Here is an 18,024-nt window from a genome sequence, read left to right as displayed (position 1 = left end):
GTAGCAAAAACATTGAAAGACAAAGACAAATAGGTAATCTTGAAAGGAGCAGGAGAAATGTGACAAGCTGTCACATTTATGGGAATTCCAATAAGAATTCCAGCAGACTTCTCATTGTAGGATCCAAGGGCAAACTTCTCCTTCAACTTCCTAAAAGTTCTCTGAAAAATCAACTACTACACACAGATTAATATGAAAGAAAAGCATACAAATTTTATTATTGCAATGTACTGAGAAAAAGAAATGCACAATGAGGTACGAAATTTTCCGGTGGGGTACCAAAGCTTGTATGCCCATTTTCATAGGGAACGGGGAGATGAAAGGCATAGGGGTAAATGATACTTAAGGGAACTCAGTGGGCAGGGGAGCATACAATAACCTGGGACAAAGTACATGTGACCTGCAGAGCAGACAATAATTGATAAATGATTCTCTTTAAGATGTTGAATGGAACCGAAATAAAAGACAATGGTCTATGACAAAAGTTTGTCCAGGTGTGTTGACAGACTCCAGTTTTTCTTCCTGTGATAAGAGTTAAGTTAATGAAAACTCAGGAAAAGGACGAGAGATAATTGTCTTCGTCTTTGTCGGGTCTGAACTTTAAGTAGACAAGTGAATAGCTTCATCCTGGGCGTTGAAGAGTGACAGAGAATTAAGAGATTGGGGCGAGGGGTGGTTATTACAGTATGTGAAAGTATCATATTTTGGGGTAACAGCTCTCTGTACCCCAACATCATCAAAAACAATAAAAGCTAGCAAGTTATGAGGTAACATTTTCAAATTGCTAAAAGAAAAAAGAACATTTCAATAAAGAATTTCATATCTGGCAAAACCATCTTTCAAAAATGGAGGTGAAATAAAGACACTACCAGAAAAACAAAAATTGAGAGAAATTTCTGATAGCAGATCCAACAGATGAGATTGCTAAATAAACTTCTCCTAGCTGAAAGCAAGTGACCGCCAACAGTAATTCGAATCTACACACACACACACAGACACACACACAGACACACACACAGACACACACACACAGACACACACATACACAGACACACACAGACACACACACATAGACACGGACACACACAGACACACACACAGACACACACACAGACACACACACATAGACATGGACACACACAGACACACACACAGACACCCACAGACACAGACACACACAGACACACACACATAGACACACACACAGACACACACACAGACACACACACATAGACACACACACAGACACACACACATAGACATGGACACACACAGACACACACACAGACACCACACACAGACACACACATACACACAGAGGCACAAGGAGCACTAATAAAGATAATTGTACAATTTGAAAAGACGTTATAAATGCTTATATTTTCTCCTTCCTTCTTTTAACTGATAGAAAAACAATTTGTTTAAAAATGCATATAAATTTTCCTGTTGGACTGGTCCCATGTAGTTATGCAGCAACTTGACAATAAAAGCAGAAAGGAGGTGAGCAGGAGCAAAGCTGTATCGCAATAAGTAAATGGTGAAAGATGGAATGAGGAAATGGGAACCTTAGATCCACAAAAACTTAAAATAGAACCAGAAGTCGTAAATAAAATGTTTATAACAACGTATACATATACTTATTCTCATTTGTTGTTTTTTAAAAGGCATAAAATTATATAAATATTAACATGCATTTTAACAAAAATAGCACAAAATGGGGAAAATGCAAAAAGGATTATGCAAGAGTGATATTTCTGTTTTTCACTAGAATTAAGTTAGTATAAATCTGAAGTTGATTCTAACAAGTTACAATGTATATGGTGAGCCCTAGGACAACAACTACCAAAACAATTTTTTAAAAGTAAAGGCATCATTAAAGGAAGTAAAATGTCACCCTGCAAAATATTTGCTTAATTAAAAAAAAAAGGAAAACAGTAAATGAGGAATAGAGAAACAGACAACACATGAGACCTATAAAAAATAACATGGAAAATGTAAACACAACTATAGCAATAATACATTTAATATGAATGAATTAAACGATCCAATCAAAATACAGATATAGTCAGAATGGATGAAAAAAAGAGAGATCCAAATACATGCTCTTTAAGGGAGACCCATTTCAGACTGAAATATTCAAATAGCCAATAAAAGGATAGAAAAAGATATGTTATGCAAAAAGCATCGATAGGAAAGCTGGAGTAGCTCTAATAATGTCAGACAAATTAAACTTAGTAAAAACGTGTTACTAAAGTGTCTCTCTAAATGTAAGTGCAAGACTTCTTCACGTACATTCCATTGGAAAAGATGTCCTGCCCCTCCCCTAGCAGCAGTCTTTTCATCTGTCCTCTTTTGGCAGCAAAACATGTTTACCTACGAGGATTGGAGTGTTTGCTACCTCTCCCTCCTCAGAGGCAACAGGTTTTACTTTTATTCCTCCTAGAAACGATCGATCCTTGCCTGTTTCCTATGGGTGAGACAGATGATTGTCCCTGCCTTAGATGCTTAACACTTTTACTTCCTTAGGCAAAGAGTTAGGACAAGGGGACAGGGCCTGAATCCCCACAGCAGCTGGATACTTGCACACAGGCTGCCAATGAAGCTGTGTCTGGCTGTTCTCCTGCCTCGCTTCCCATCTTTTTGTGAGCACTTGGTGGAGGTCTGTGAAAAAGATCTTGAAAATCAGTATGAATTCTTCATGAGTCTGAGGCCCCCAACTTTTCAAAACTGATAAGCTACCCTACACATAGCATTTAAGAATTTTTTTCACAATTCAATATACATAAAGATCTCTCCGTTTATTTAAGAAATTTTTTTAAAACATATTTTTTATGTGGCCATTTCTTTCTCCTGTATCATGCCAAGGGCTAAATAGTTTCTTGTCACTCACTGGAAATCAGTTTACTTAGTAAACTTACAACTCCAGCTCTCTGATAGGTTCATGTAAATTATGATTTTATGGATTTTCCAACTTTTTCTCTTTACTAGAGTAGGGGTAAATTTCTTTGCAGCTTTCTGCTTTTGAAGAATTGTAAGAATATCCAGATTACTTTTGCAGTACATTGCTTTTGTTTTCATTATTATGTAGAGAATCTGCAAGTTTTGCATATGCCAATTTGATTTCTTCCTTAAAGTGCTGTTTGTGAATATTTGTTTAAATGAATATGTTTATTCATTTATTTACATATATATTACTTGTTAAGTGATTAACATTTTTTATTTCTCATTTTATTGTAATAAATTGAGGATGTTTTCTATACTATTTTTCCTTATTGGATTTGTGTTTATAATTACTAACAGTTATGAACAAAGTACAGAAACTGAATTAACAGCAAAACAAATTTAAAAGTAGCTGGATAAGCAGCTAATTATATGTATTAGTGATTATAAAAATATCAGGAAAGTGATTTTTAACATATGCACGTATATATATGCATATTTATATGAATTTACTTACTAATGCTTAGTGTTACATTATTCAGATTCTATATGTAATTATACATCTTTAATTTACTTGATCTAATAGAGTCTCCACAGTCAAGAATCCCTACTATCCTGGTTCTTCAATTTCTCATTATTTCTCTGTAATTTATTATACTCATATATTTGGAAGCTATAGTAGGTGTGAGATTCTGTAATCCAGAATAATTCTCCAAATTTATGTAATGATCTTATATTTTAGTACACTTTACATAAATCAATGCTGTGCTTCTAGATTTAATAGGCATTTTTAAATACTAGTAGAATATTTTTGAATGTTAAAACAATTCTCCAATATTCCCAGATATGTTTTTATTTTCATATATGTCTAAATTAAAACATTCATAAACACACAAAAAAACCCAGTAAGGTGCTGAATTGCTGGAAAATTTAAAACTGCATGGCATATGGCAGATTTGCACAGAAATATACAAAATAAAATGATGTTCTATTCCTATCAGCAATTAACTTTAAAAAGAATATAAAATTAACATGTTTTGTTAGTATCCTTAATTTAATCCATGTATTCACTTTTGCTCAATTTATAATGATGATTACCCTAAAAGACAATTAATGTTTCAAAATGATGTTTATTGATCTAAAGTGATTAATTATACTTTATTCACAAGATCAAAAGATGACTATTTTGCCATTCTTTGCCAATAACTGAAGAAGGGACAGAAACTAAATTAAGAACAAAACCACTTTAAAAGTAGCTGGGTAAGCAGAGGCAGGGTAGAGTAATTCAATGTTTAACTATTTTTAATAGCTCTATATTTCATGTATCTTCCTTGATAATCATGAGATTTTTCACTTAGACTTTGTAACTTTGAACAAGTTTATGGATCCAACTGTAAAGGAACACTGCACTTTTTTATGGAAATGCAAAAAGGATTTATACACATGAATAATGTGGACATTTTTCTGTTGAAATACCAATATATTCTTTCAACACTGAGGTAATTTTGATTCTTCCTTAAAAGTATCAAAATATGTATTTAGAGATAGTCTTTCAAAACATTTGCCAGGCATCAAGCAGGAAATTTTTGCTATTTTATAGCGTACTTCCTCAATTTTAACCATATTGTACCACATACAAAATTTTATTAGGAACTTGAACCTAAGCGCCAAAATATTGAGAATTTTATCACCACTAAAGTCTAGTATAAGAGAAAAAGTATTAAAACTTTTTAACTTCAACTGTAGCTATAAATTACTGTAAAAGAGCTGTGCAGCCCCCATTGAATACCACACAGACAGGTTCATTTTGCTGTTGAATATTACTAATAAGCTAAGTGCTTTTCCATTTAGTAACAGGACTATGTAACTTATTAAATGCAAACACACAAAAAAATTATGCTCAGATGGCTAATAGTCTTCTAGAAAGATGGGAAAATTTACCATGACTTAAGACAGCAAATAAGAATCTCTACAGCATGACTTTTGGAACATATTTCTGCCTATGAAGTTTCTCAGGAGAGGTAAATGATATTAGTCAGAATGTGGTTGGGAGGAAAGCGAAAATAGGCTTTTGATAGATTCTTCTTTTGTTCTCTTTACCCATTCATAAAGGAACATGCTAAATGGCAGACACAGGGACAAGTGTGTCTACCTTATGAGTTCTTACGGTTGTAACATTAGGTTGTACATTTTCATCTTATTTTATTGGTTTCACGAATAGAAATATTTTTCTTAAAATTTTTCTCACTTTAAAAATTTACATAATGTATGTTGTCAGATGTGATTAAACATATTGTTCCATGTTGTAAAATCTTAACTAGTGAGTGTAAAATCCAATTGAATTAATTTATTTCATACAAGAAAATACTGTGATGAACTTTCAAGTGGGAGTCTGAAAGGTGACAAGGTTCTAAATGGCATTTTTACAATACTTTACCTTTTCATAGAAATAATTAAACAGCAGGTAGAATGACTCCTGAAAATTGCATTGATTTGCTTTACATGATGACACTTCTCTAGAAATATGTCCATTTCTCTATATTTACATTTAATTTGTCTTTTATCTAAATCCTCATTCTCTCGCTCCGACCTGGTTCTCCTTCATAGCTCCCTTATTTCTACCAATGATATCATATTTGAGTCCTATCACTTTTGTCACTTTTATGGTCCATATTTATTAAGTTACCATTTCAGGTAAGGTTCCTCAACAAGTCTTATTTTTCAGTAAGTACTTTCAAATTAATTGTTACGTATTAGAAACTGTAAACTTAAATTTTTGCTATAGCCACCTGATACTATTTCCTCTAATTTCCCTTTTCTTCAGTTAAATTTTCATTCCATTTAAAAAATAAATTTTAAAATGCTGTTTTCACTATTATTTTTCTTTTTAAAAATTATTGTTGGGTCTCAATTGTCTGGATTAGGTCTAAATTCTTCGAATTGGTTTCAATCTTCTCATCCTCATAGCCACCTGATACTATTTCCTCTAATTTCCCTTTTCTTCAGTTAAATTTTCATTCCATTCAAAAAATAAATTTTAAAATGCTGTTTTCACTATTATTTTTCTTTTTAAAAATTATTTTTGGGTCTCAATTGTCTGGATTAGGTCTAAATTCTTCGAATTGGTTTCAATCTTCTCATCCTTCTTTCCAAAATCTGATCACAACCTTTTTTCTTGCCTTGTTGATATCACCTTGTTTTCATAAATCATTTATTTGATCAAAATTGAACTTTCAGTCAATTTTGCTAAATGACCTCCCACATCTTATTCCTATTCTTGATTTCACATCTTTCTTCATTTCATGCCTTTGAATATTATCACTTCACTTTTTTCTTCTGCTGTTAATAACCTACACTTTGATGTTACACCTTCTTTTTAAGGTAGATTATTCATCATTTTATCCTAGCTTTTCTTCACTTTCACTTTTTACACATACCTGCATTAATTATGAAATTATTATTTGTAACACACTTTAATCAGGATGTGCATAAAACAATGCTAATGCCCTGTGTACTGTTTTTTACTCCATCTTTTACTCTGTCTTTGACAGAAGAAATATATGTTTTAGAAATAATTGTGACATATATGTTGCATCTGTTTTTTGAGCTCGCAAAGGTCAGTATTTTAACTATCACAATGTTTTTAAACGGTGGCATCATATTTATGTGGTTAGTAGTATAGGATGTGGAAAAAGCATTTTCTTTTGAGTATACTTGTATTCCATTCTGATACTCATTCACTCATTCCTTTAATACACAAGAAGGGATTCTAGTAGACATCATAGAAAGAATATATGCCTTGTATTGAATAATGAATAGATATAGCAAAGTAGATTTGGTATAAAAAGGCGAACAAAATTTTCTTTCTTTGATTGATCTCACTTTACTTCCCCTCTACCTCCACCCCAATCCATCATTCAAAATAATGCAGAGCACCAGAATATGTTTGAATCATTGTAAGGAATAATAACTAAAAAAAGATATAGACATTAAATCATTGACTGAACTCTCAGGGGTTAAAATGTAAGAGGTTTATTCTCCTTTTATCAAGCAATGTCTACAGACAGAGCATCCACATGGTGTAAACTACCAAAGAAAGATGTGTGTGACAGACTTACATAAAATCATTAAGTCACAGACACTTTATATGATTCATGTTCACAAGGGAGAAAATTGCTAAAAAGTAAAGCAGATTCAATAAGAAGAAACATAAGCTGATTTTTGTTGTTTATTAAATCTACTTCCCATAATGTTTCCTTAAGCTAAGAAGAAATCTACTGTATCACACAGCTTATTATGGTATATACACATAAGATAGGACACACTATAAAATTTCAGGTTTCTAAGCAGTTTTACACAATTCAAACTTGAGCAAAATTTGTATTTAAAAAAGTCCTTATTGGATTACCTTCGGTAAATGGAGGTCATTTCAACAACCCATTAGCATTTTTAGCAACAATAAAAACTAAATTAAGTAAAAAAAATTCTCAGAACATGTAAACTATTACTTTAATCCTGAATAATTATCTGTTTATTTCAATAAACCAACTCTGGTTTTAATCTCCTTCTACTGGCTTTCTCTTTTGCCCTTTGGGGAAAAAAAAAAACAAAACGAAGCAGTAAATTTACTTCTCTGCAGTGTCTCAAATAAGAGGATTAGTTAGGTTTCAAACTACAGCACAGTTAGTGAGAAGGTCATTTTAGAATTATGTAGGAGTTGAATAGAAGAAGCCATTTAGAAAAATTGTTAGGAATAAAGTTCTTTGATGGATTACATTTAAATAGCAAAAGTGGTGGAGAAGTACATTTTTACTCACCATTGTGGGGCTATCTCCCATTTTTCAACTTCTATTACTTATTCTCCTAAGCCACTAATACTCATCAGTTCTGCCATTTTTTCTGCCTTGATGTTACTTTTCCTACATGCGATTTACTCTAAGCAGATGGAAGCAATGCTTCTCTTTAAGAACTGAAAGTTCCTGATGATGCAACACCGGGCTATGTGAAAAGACAGAATCTATTCTGCTGATAATAAACTAAACTTTTGTAAGCAGTTGACATACCAGACAGCCTTTCATTAAAAATATAATGTACTCTAGTGATTGAAAGCAAAATCAGTAGATAATACATTGCAAACACTTTTACCATAATTATTTTTTCCCTTCCTCCCCATTTTCTATAACATGCTGCAGATTATACAGTAAATGTCAAATAGAGTTTGTCACCTGTATAAAACCTAAGGCCAATTTATGCCTTCAAATGATATTTCACTGAGGGTTAAACAAACGACTGAAGGCAGGATTTGGTGCAAGAGTTGTTGAACATTTTTTAATAACGAGATTTATAGCTATGAAGGTTTCAGTATGCAGCTTTTAGCTTTCTTTTTCCTCCTTTGACATCCCCTTCAAGGCACAAAAGATTATCAACAGTGGATGGGACAGAATATTTTAAATTAAGAATTTTAAGTTTCCACACACATTTTATTTCTGATTTATGCATACTAAAAGGACAGAAAAAATAGATAAACTACCCTCAAAATTAAATGATGCTTAAGTCATTTGAAATTCCCTGCAGTTTAGTCATTTTAAGAATTTAAAACCTATTTTATTGATTTAAAGAATAATTATACATTTGATTCCTGTCATTGATGTAATTTCTCACTAATTATTGTGTTAAATATTTCTCATCAACCAGTAATTTCGATTGTGAATGTTTTTGTCAAAAACAATCTGTTTTATTTGGGCCAACCAAATACGTTATCTTTGACTAGGACATAAAGTTTGAAAGTTAAGTTGTAAATTTAAACAATGAATTAAGTGCAATGTACTGTAAAACTCTTCATTCGATAATTATATAATGGTGCTCCTAGGCATCTCCAACCCATACAACTGTATTTCCTTTCTCAACTTCAGTGATCTCACAGTTTAACTTATTGAGTCTTCCGTCGAGTATAAAGAGAGAGTCCTTGGAAGGTGTCATCAGGTATTGACCAAACAAGCCACTGTCCTGGATTTGCCTGTTCTTCTGGTTCCAGGGCCATTCTTCTGCCTTGAGTGGTTCTTTAAGGCTCTTTATCATCTTGACCTTCCCAGAGGAGAGCTCCACGAAGAGCACGTCGGTTTGTGTGCTTGAACTACCATAGATGTTGTATTGGTGGGCTTCAGTAAAGGATGGCTGGAATGCCAGATCGGATATGTGCAGATTTGTGTGAATGTCAAAAGCCTCCTCTATTTCTCCTCTGATAGTAATGTACTGAACCCTCACAAGTCCTTTCACATCGTTAATGCTGACTAGATAGTGGCCATCTGGTGAGACATACGGAGTGCCTGTCACATCGCTATTGAACCCGATGACTGAGTCAGTTACACCATCCACCATGAGCTGTGGTGGAATTGCTCCAGTGCTGTCAGGTTTGCAGCCAATAAAGTAGTATCCTCCCAAGTGTGTATATGCCAACGACTGAGGAATGCACTTATAGTCCTTCAAGTTAATTGTCTTGATATATGACATGGTTTCAAGATCAATTTTCTGTAGTGCAGCTTCATCTTTATGAAGAATAAATCCAAACCTGAAAAGATGAAAACCAAAATTAGACAGGAAACTATAGAATGGTTACCATAAGAAAGTGCATTATGGACAGATGGAAAGGTCCCTCACAAGCCCAGGCATTAACTGTCAGGCTATGCAGCAATATGTGTCATAATCATGTTAGAGTTAATCTTCAGATTGTGCTGCCTTCCTCCTTTCTCTGGGTCATTCTTTCATTACATCCAAATAATTTTAACTAATGCTGTAGAAAAGTGAAATAATTAAAAGCAATACATCTAGTTAATTGGAAGAACAAATTTGGCTTTCAACATACAGGGGAAAAAGTAAACATTGTTTTATATGTCCCTAAACCTTCTGATATTAAATTACCTTGGTTAACTGCTACTAAACCCAGCAAGCATAAAAGGCTTGACTATATATCTATTTCACTCTATTTACTTATTATATTGATTTTTGACCATTAAATAAATCTGACACTCATTACTATTTAGATAATTATCAACATTTTTCTCATTTTAATTTATATCAAAGGACTAACTTAATAGATGCAAATTTTATTTTATTTTTGGGAGATACAGAATTGTTAGACTTCAATTGCATGTTAGGATTACCTTGATTAACCTTTATGATTTCAACATTTATTATACATTTTAAATACAAGTTACATTTTTTAACTTTGACATGCTTATATTGTTATTGTTGTTAATTATATAACTGCATTGCATTGGTTACCTTACATTGAACAATGAAAAATTTTGAAGATTTGTAGAATTTTTATATTAAAGTCAATTTTAAAATTTGTTTTGTTTTTTTGCCTCTTTAATTAGTTCAGTGCTTTTGAAAGCATTTATCCTGAATATTGGCTGAAAATTATCAGAAACACCTGTGGCAACTATAAATATGTTTTGAAACTCTGAGCTATGAAACAAACAACTTTCTAGTAAAAAATAATTAAGTCAAATAAGAGACAATGAGATAGGAAATTATTAAGCAAAATTATATACAAGGTGGGCACTGACCAATAGAATTAATAGAAATAGATTTTTGTGTGTGTGTGTTAGTAATATTGATTAAAACACTCCCTAATAGTTCCAAAATCTCATAAAAATAAGAATCAGAGAAATATTGTTCCATTGACTGTGCTCATAAATAAAAATTAAGATTACTTTACTGTGAGTATTAAGGTAAAACAAAACAAAAACTCTAAAGATAACTAATTATGGTCTTGTCACCTGTGTAATTTATTTTCTGAACGCTAATTATCACACATAGTTCTATACATAAAAAAAAAATGACCATTTCAACATGTAATACAAAATAAAGTATATTCAGGGTAATATCCTCACAAAAACTCTAAAGATAACTAATTATGGTCTTGTCACCTGTGTAATTTATTTTCTGAATGCTAATTATCACACATAGTTCTATACATAAAAAAAAAAAATGACCATTTCAACATGTAATACAAAATAAAGTATATTCAGGGTAATATCCTCTTAACAGTTCAAATATAAGCATTTAGCAAGGTCAAAAACAGAAATAAACTCATATATGTAATATCGTAGAGAAAATAGGATAAATGTTCTCAAAAAAAATAGTCCTGTGTTGTAGTTGTAGAAGGCAGGGAGTGCCTAAGCAGAGATATTTTACAAAAATGACATAAAATTGTAACTGCTTCAATTTTTATTACATACATTTACGAAACTAAATTATAATTTTAGCTATATATGAACATTTGTAGAGAGACTACTTGTCGTTAGAGAGTACAAATTCTTCTTTATGAAGGAATAACTTTTAGGTATAGCTACTCCTTTAAGAGCTTTCTTAAATATTTATTGAGCAACTCTTAAAAAGGCACTGAGAATATATTGGAGATCAATATAATTCTCCCTACTTTTAATGAATCTAGAAATTTTTAGTGATAAAAAATTGAAAAACTGTTATTATTGCCTAATTATATTTAGGTATAGCTACTCCTTTAAGAGCTTTCTTAAATATTTATTGAGCAACTCCTAAAAAGGCACTGAGAATATATTGGAGATCAATATAATTCTCCCTACTTATAATGAATCTAGAAATTTTTAGTGATAAAAAATTGAAAAACTGTTATTATTGCCTAATTATAGCATTTTGTTGTACTATTACCTAATTTAGCAACTATTACTTTTTCCATGTACTTGAAATGGCACAAAGTAATACATTTGGAAATAATATTTCTAGTGTATCTCTGAATGACATCCACCATTTCTGGCTTATTTCCTGGCTCTTTTTCTTTTCTGTGTCCTTAATATATTTGTTTGTGTCTTTTCAGTAAACACATCTCATACCATACCTATGCAGGAGAAAATTTTGTTTCTGATTACGGTGGTATGAAGAAGCATTCATATTGTTAACATCAATCACTTCCAAATATTTGCATTAAAATATTAATGCCTGGTGCAGAAACATACCATAGAATTTTAGTTCTACCTGCATACCAAAGTATTAAAAAACAAAAAACAAAACCTTCAAACTGTCAACTTAGTCCCATATTTTTAGTGTCTCAGCATCAAAAATATCATAAAATTAGAAGTATCAGTATCGACTCTCAGGCTTGCCTTAACAAGTAATTAACTGTATATGCTAAAAAAAAGCTGTTTTTTCATTAATGACCAATCATCAAGGGTATATAGGTGTGTAGGTGTATTGATATTTTATTACGTAATTATAAATTATAAGGGAAGATATCTTTTTTGTTATGTTGTACATGAGCTCAGTGGAAAGGCATTCATAGGCTCATTTAATAAAAGCAATAAGCCAATCAAGTTTTGGCATTTGCGCTCTCCTCTTAACCTTGAATCATCGAGCCCTTTGGGCAATGAGTTTTGAATGCTAATGAGAAAAAATGAGACAAGCTCTTTCTTCTCCTGAACTATTTTAACTCTGATACTAAAGAATGTACTCAAGTTTTCTATTTTACAATCCAACCTTTTCTGAAGGTAATTAAAAACTTTTAAAAGTGGTCTGGTTAAAAATGCAGAACCTTCATGTGGGGTGGTGAAATAACATCTTTTACAGCATCCGTATTGTATGCTTCTTTAGGACTAGAGATCTAGCTACAGGAGCAGATGCATGAGAATGCCTTCAATTTTTCACCACTGATTTATTGGTTAGGAAGTGGTGTCTCTAATTCAAAATTTCCCACTAGTAAAGATTGATATTCAGAAGTCTCCCACTGTTCATTAGTCTCTGATTAATATTTACGCGGCTCTCAAATTTCATGCTTGCTTAGTATAATAAATCCTGCACAGTACTAAGCCTAACATAGTTGGTCTAATATTTGACAGAATGTGTATAAGAAGATGCAGACTGAGAAAGGAGAGTTAAAACTTAACTCCCCAAATCACTTCTTTTACTAGGAAATCAATGCCACTAGAAAAGCGTGGTCTCTCAGGATGGCATTGTGTAGGTTGTCAGATTTGTGAGAAGAGTTATAGTGACGTCTTTCCAAAATTATATTATTTTTCTAAGTGGCTAATAAATGTAGTTCATTATAAAGTTTATCAAAATGTTCTAGTTTAATTACTGCTTTTATTAATGCTATTTTAATTAATGCTCTAAGGTGAGGTCTTAAAATGATTCTTACACAGACACTTGTTTTGGATGAAGTAAGGGCTTTCATTTCAGGCTGACTTGATCAGTTTTGTGATCCAGTTTTCCAGTAAAATAGACCTTATGTAAATATGACCTACGTAAAGCCCTTGATGTCCACAACTTTTAATTTTCTCATCAGCAGGAAGAGGGTAAAAGTACTACCTTGCTTTGAGGATGAGAGTAAATGCATGTATATTACCAAGCATGCATTAGATTCTCAATAAGTAGAAATTATCAGTCCTTTATACCTTAAGTAGCATCATTTTTCCATTTTGAATCACATCAAATATTTCCCATGGAACAACATATTATAGCCCATGGATGAGAAAAACCAAAAACAAACATCAGTTTTTCTGTGCAGCTAGTATTCCCACAATGTTAAAAATAAACATACAGTGTTACCTAAGTGTGGCTGTATTTCTTCATTCGTGAACACTAGAGAGATCATGTTGACAATAGAAATTCATGTTTTAATGCTTGCTCTCACTCATGCCAACAGGTTCTGTGCCCAGGTCACACCTTACCCAATAGCTAACTCTCTCACATTGTTAAGAATAGAGACAGTCTAGCTCATTCCACCTTCTTTTGAGGTGCTGCTTCAGTACTTGTTGAGGACATGGAGCAGTTGGCCATTATATACTGGGTGAACCTGAGCTCTGCATAGGTGATGGAATTTGAGATAGATAACTGGCTTACTCAAGAATTTATGCAAAAAGTCACAGAGAATTTTGTGGCTGACTTTAACTTGAATATCTAAGGATATGGAGAGTTGCAGTCAGTATTCATGGCATGGCCATTCAGGAGCCTTGCAAAGAAAGCTATTTGGCAGAGAGAGGGAGAGAACAAATATTTAGAAAGAAGCATGATTGAAGCACCATGTAAATAAAGAGTGAATGCTTGAAGATATCCACGTCCCATGAGTCTAAGGCTGTATTTCTTGCAATTGAATAATTAATGGTTTCACCACGTCCTTCACTCAGATGGTGCCTGAATGTGTCTGGTCACACATATGGCACTGAATAAATCTAATGATTGCAATAAATGCCTCATATAAATTTGCCATGGTCAGTGCCAAAAGCAATGTTCTCATATGATCCCATACACCCTAAAGCATGGAGTGAAAGAACTCTGTAAGATTTGCAGAATAACAATTATTTTATCTCCTGAGCCTTATTGTAGCATTGCCTGTCCGCAGAGTACCCAGAGCTTCTCTTGTAAACAGGCATCCTTACTGCTGACTTCTAATATTTAACCACTGTGGTTCGATCGCCATCCAAGAAGGGATCAGATGCTTCCTTTCCATTCCTACAGGATCTTCTTCCTCAAACCGCATAATCTACACCTCCCCAGATTTTAAGACAAGTCTTTCTCTACTTATCAGTGGATGCAAATGGGAAGTATTGAGTGGAGACTGGCTGTATATGAACACCGGGTTAGTCCAACACTGTATTGTCTTATAAAAACCAATATTACTGCAATGCACATCTAAAACAATCCCCAAAGCTTCTCTGATGTCCCAGTTATCTATTCTTTGAAATAAAATTCCAGAACAAAAGAATTTGAGCAGAATTTACGAAAATCTACAACTAAAATATGTAATCAAGTGGTTAGTATTTCATATACGAAAATGGGCAGGATTATTAATATCTTGTATTTTTAATAATATTATACACACTATATTTTTCCAATTGAAAGCAAAGAAATGCTAAACAGATAAGATAAAGAAATTATAACTGCTCCCATACACAATTAATATGTAAGCTCCCACACACAATATGCTGCTGCCGTGAAATCTTCCATTGTGTGACAGCTGACAGAGTTTGTCCATGAATGGAAATCATAAATCTGACATGAGCCATCATTCACTAGTTTATGAATTTGTTCTTATTTAGTTGTTTTCTATTATCCCAAACTGATCCTTGTAAGAAAAGACTGAATTCTGTTCCTACTCAAGTACCAGAGGTTTTACTTTTTAATCTGAAAGTAATGTAAATAGCTCAGTAAAACACACCTGTTCATAATGGGTGGTCACATTCATATTTAGGAGAGGGGATGCACAGAGAAGTAGAAATGCCACCGTTAGTACAGATTTATAACTGGAGCAAGACAGTTTCTGAATAGTCAATGTTTAGGTATGTTTGAGAAATGACAGCACTTTAAAGTTTTCTGTTTTCAAAACATAGTTTGAAAAAGGCTAAAATAAACCACAAGATGCCCTCCTACCTGACTTTTATGAGCACATTATAGAAATTCTATATTTAAAATTTTAGCTATATTACTTCTTTCTCAACTTTCACTTTTAGTGAATGTGTTTCTGAATAATAAATTACTTATTTTCTTTCTTCTCTGGTATCCTATTGTTCTGATGTGTAAGGAGTCTGATAATTTTAGGAAAAAAAATTCGTAACTTAATTATAGTATATTTAGAGTGACTCATTGCTAGACACAATTAATATTGTAGTCTAAAGCGCCCTCACTTATAGTGAGTACCTAGGACACACCGTACATGCTACAGACCATATATCAAATATTAAAGTTCTCCATCTCTTTTTGAAGAGCTTAGAAGCTTAGGGCACAAAACTGTCAACCATGCCTTAAGATGGCATTTTAAAAGATTGGTTGTTCTTTTTACTTGAGATTGAAAAAAATAACATGGAAATCTGAAAAGAGCAGCTTCCCTCATCTTACCCATTTTTCTGATTAGGGTGTGTTTTATACAGGAGGTGATAAATGGCTCAGAGGTGACATAGCAGAAATAAGGCAAAACTTTAGAAGAATGAGAAGTAGTTTGGAGTACAGAGATGAAAATAGAAAAGGAAGGTAAAAAAAAGCAAGAGCAAATTAAAATATACTAATCAATCAAAAAGTCTTATCAAAGTGTCCACTTTATACCTGCAAGACAGAAATAATGAGTGAGAAAAAAAAAAGTTTTGTGAGGAACCAGGTTTGGCATGAGTTGAGTCCTAGATACCATGTGACCAAATTGAGTAATTATTCACAGTCGATTATGTGTCGTGCACTGTGTGAAACTTTATGAAGGAAATGGAGAGGGGATGAATGATGTCTGTCCTCAAGGTAAATTACAGTGAAGCAGAGGGATGCTTGCAACATGCCCTGGCTTCCAAAAAGCGTTTCAGAAACCTCTTCAAAGACGGAGAAGGGAGGAATGTGGTTACATCCCTGCCTCAGCTACTAAATTACGATTTTGTTATGCTAGGCTTTCATTTGAAGAGAGAGTTTATATTAGTCTGGACCTCAGAAAGAAAAGGGCAAATTCTAACTAGAATTAATCAAGGTGGACACAATGATTGTGAAGTGTAAGTTGACCACAAGGAATAATGCAGTGATGTGAGGAGCTGTCCCCACTGCTAGCCCTGGAAGATGTGGGGATGTGTGTTTTGTCAGGAGCGGAGAAGTTTAATCCAAGGAAACAGCGGGGCTCTTACAGATCAGCAGGCAAGGAGCTTCTGGCAAGGGGTACTGCTCTGGCCTCACTTCTCCAGTCAAGCTTCTAATCTTCCAAATGAACCTGGAGCCATCACAGCCACCCTTCTGGGGAAGTGAAGGGTTTACCCAGGGATGGAAATGCTAAAGAGCAGGCACAGATTTCCTCGGCTAATTTCTCCATATCTAAAGATGATATTAATGAAAAACTCAAGTCTAATGAATATATAGAGCTACATGGAGTGAGTATTGTGACGTCCACATTTAGCTTCTAATTGGGACCATTTGACAATTGATAAAGAAATGTGTAATTCTACAAGTTGGGGAAAAATAAATTTTTTAATGTTTTAACTAGAAATGAATGCTTATTTAGGTAGAATTTTCTTACTTCTGGTAAAGTTTTAGAAAATGCCTCCTAACTAATAATTAATTGCTGGTAAATACACATATTTTTAATAACCATGTAGTAAAGATTACACACATGATTAATACTAATTGTTGTATTATTATTTTCCCACTACCTTTTACATTTTCTTTAGGCACACTAAAACTGCATGAGTAATTACTGCTTAACAGACTTAGGGTTTGTAATATATGTTTAGAAATCTGTCTTGATTTGGTATTTTTAAAAAGTTTAGTATCTTGGGCCGGCCCGGTGGTGCACTGGAGAGTGCGCTGCTTGAGAGCGCAGCGGCGCTCCCGCCGAGGGTTTGGATCCCATGTGGAGACCGGTTCCCGCTCACTGGCTGAGCACGGTGCAGGTGCAACACCGAGGGTTTCTATCCCGTTGCCGGTCCCTGGTACGGGTGCGACACAGAGGGTTGCGGTCCCGTTACCGGTCAGTAAAAAAGACAAAAAAGGAAAAAAAAAAAAAAGTTTAGTATCTTGTATGTCTGTGTGTTTGGGGCTAGTGAGGGAAAGGATCTATCCCGTTGCCGGTCCCTGGTACGGGTGCGACACAGAGGGTTGCGGTCCCGTTACCAGTCAGTAAAAAAGACAAAAAAGGAAAAAAAAAAAAAAAAGTTTAGTATCTTGTATGTCTGTGTGTTTGGGGCTAGTGAGGGAAAGGAAATCAAAGTTGTAGTTTGCTTTTGAATTCTTCTAAAATTATGTCTAAGTCGTCATTTGGAGATATTTTATCATTTGCCTCTCACGTTTAATTGAGCTATTTAATTAATGGTTAGAATTATCTATTATTGAGTTAAGGATAAACAGCCTGTTTATTGATATTAAATTTTAAGGCAGGAATAAGACGTGAATCCTGAATCAAAGTTGTAGTTTGCTTTTGAATTCTTCTAAAATTATGTCTAAGTCGTCATTTCAAGATATTTTATCATTTGCCTCTCACGTTTAATTGAGCTATTTAATTAATGGTTAGAATTATCTATTATTGAGTAAAGGATAAACAGCCTGTTTATTGATATTAAATTTTAAGGCAGGAATAAGACGTGAATCCTG

At 33.5% G+C, this 18,024-nt stretch overlaps 1 protein-coding gene across 1 annotated transcript in view; it reads right to left on the bottom strand.

Moving 5' to 3' along the window:
- Nucleotides 1-6,949: 6,949 nt before the first annotated feature.
- Nucleotides 6,950-18,024, bottom strand: part of LOC103586801 (follistatin-related protein 5) — a gene marked incomplete at its 5' end in the record, with an annotated part of 98,894 nt that continues 87,819 nt past the window's right edge. The window contains one exon of the mRNA XM_008568133.1: nucleotides 6,950-9,508. Within this exon, the coding sequence (XP_008566355.1) occupies nucleotides 8,806-9,508 (703 nt within the window). The remainder of the gene's footprint in view (nucleotides 9,509-18,024) is intronic.

Source organism: Galeopterus variegatus, unplaced genomic scaffold (assembly GCF_000696425.1).
Source record: "Galeopterus variegatus unplaced genomic scaffold, G_variegatus-3.0.2 Scaffold378, whole genome shotgun sequence".
Lineage (NCBI taxonomy): Eukaryota > Metazoa > Chordata > Mammalia > Dermoptera > Cynocephalidae > Galeopterus > Galeopterus variegatus.
The sequence above is the reverse complement of the archived record's forward strand: the minus strand, read 5'-3'. Positions and strand labels throughout refer to the sequence as shown.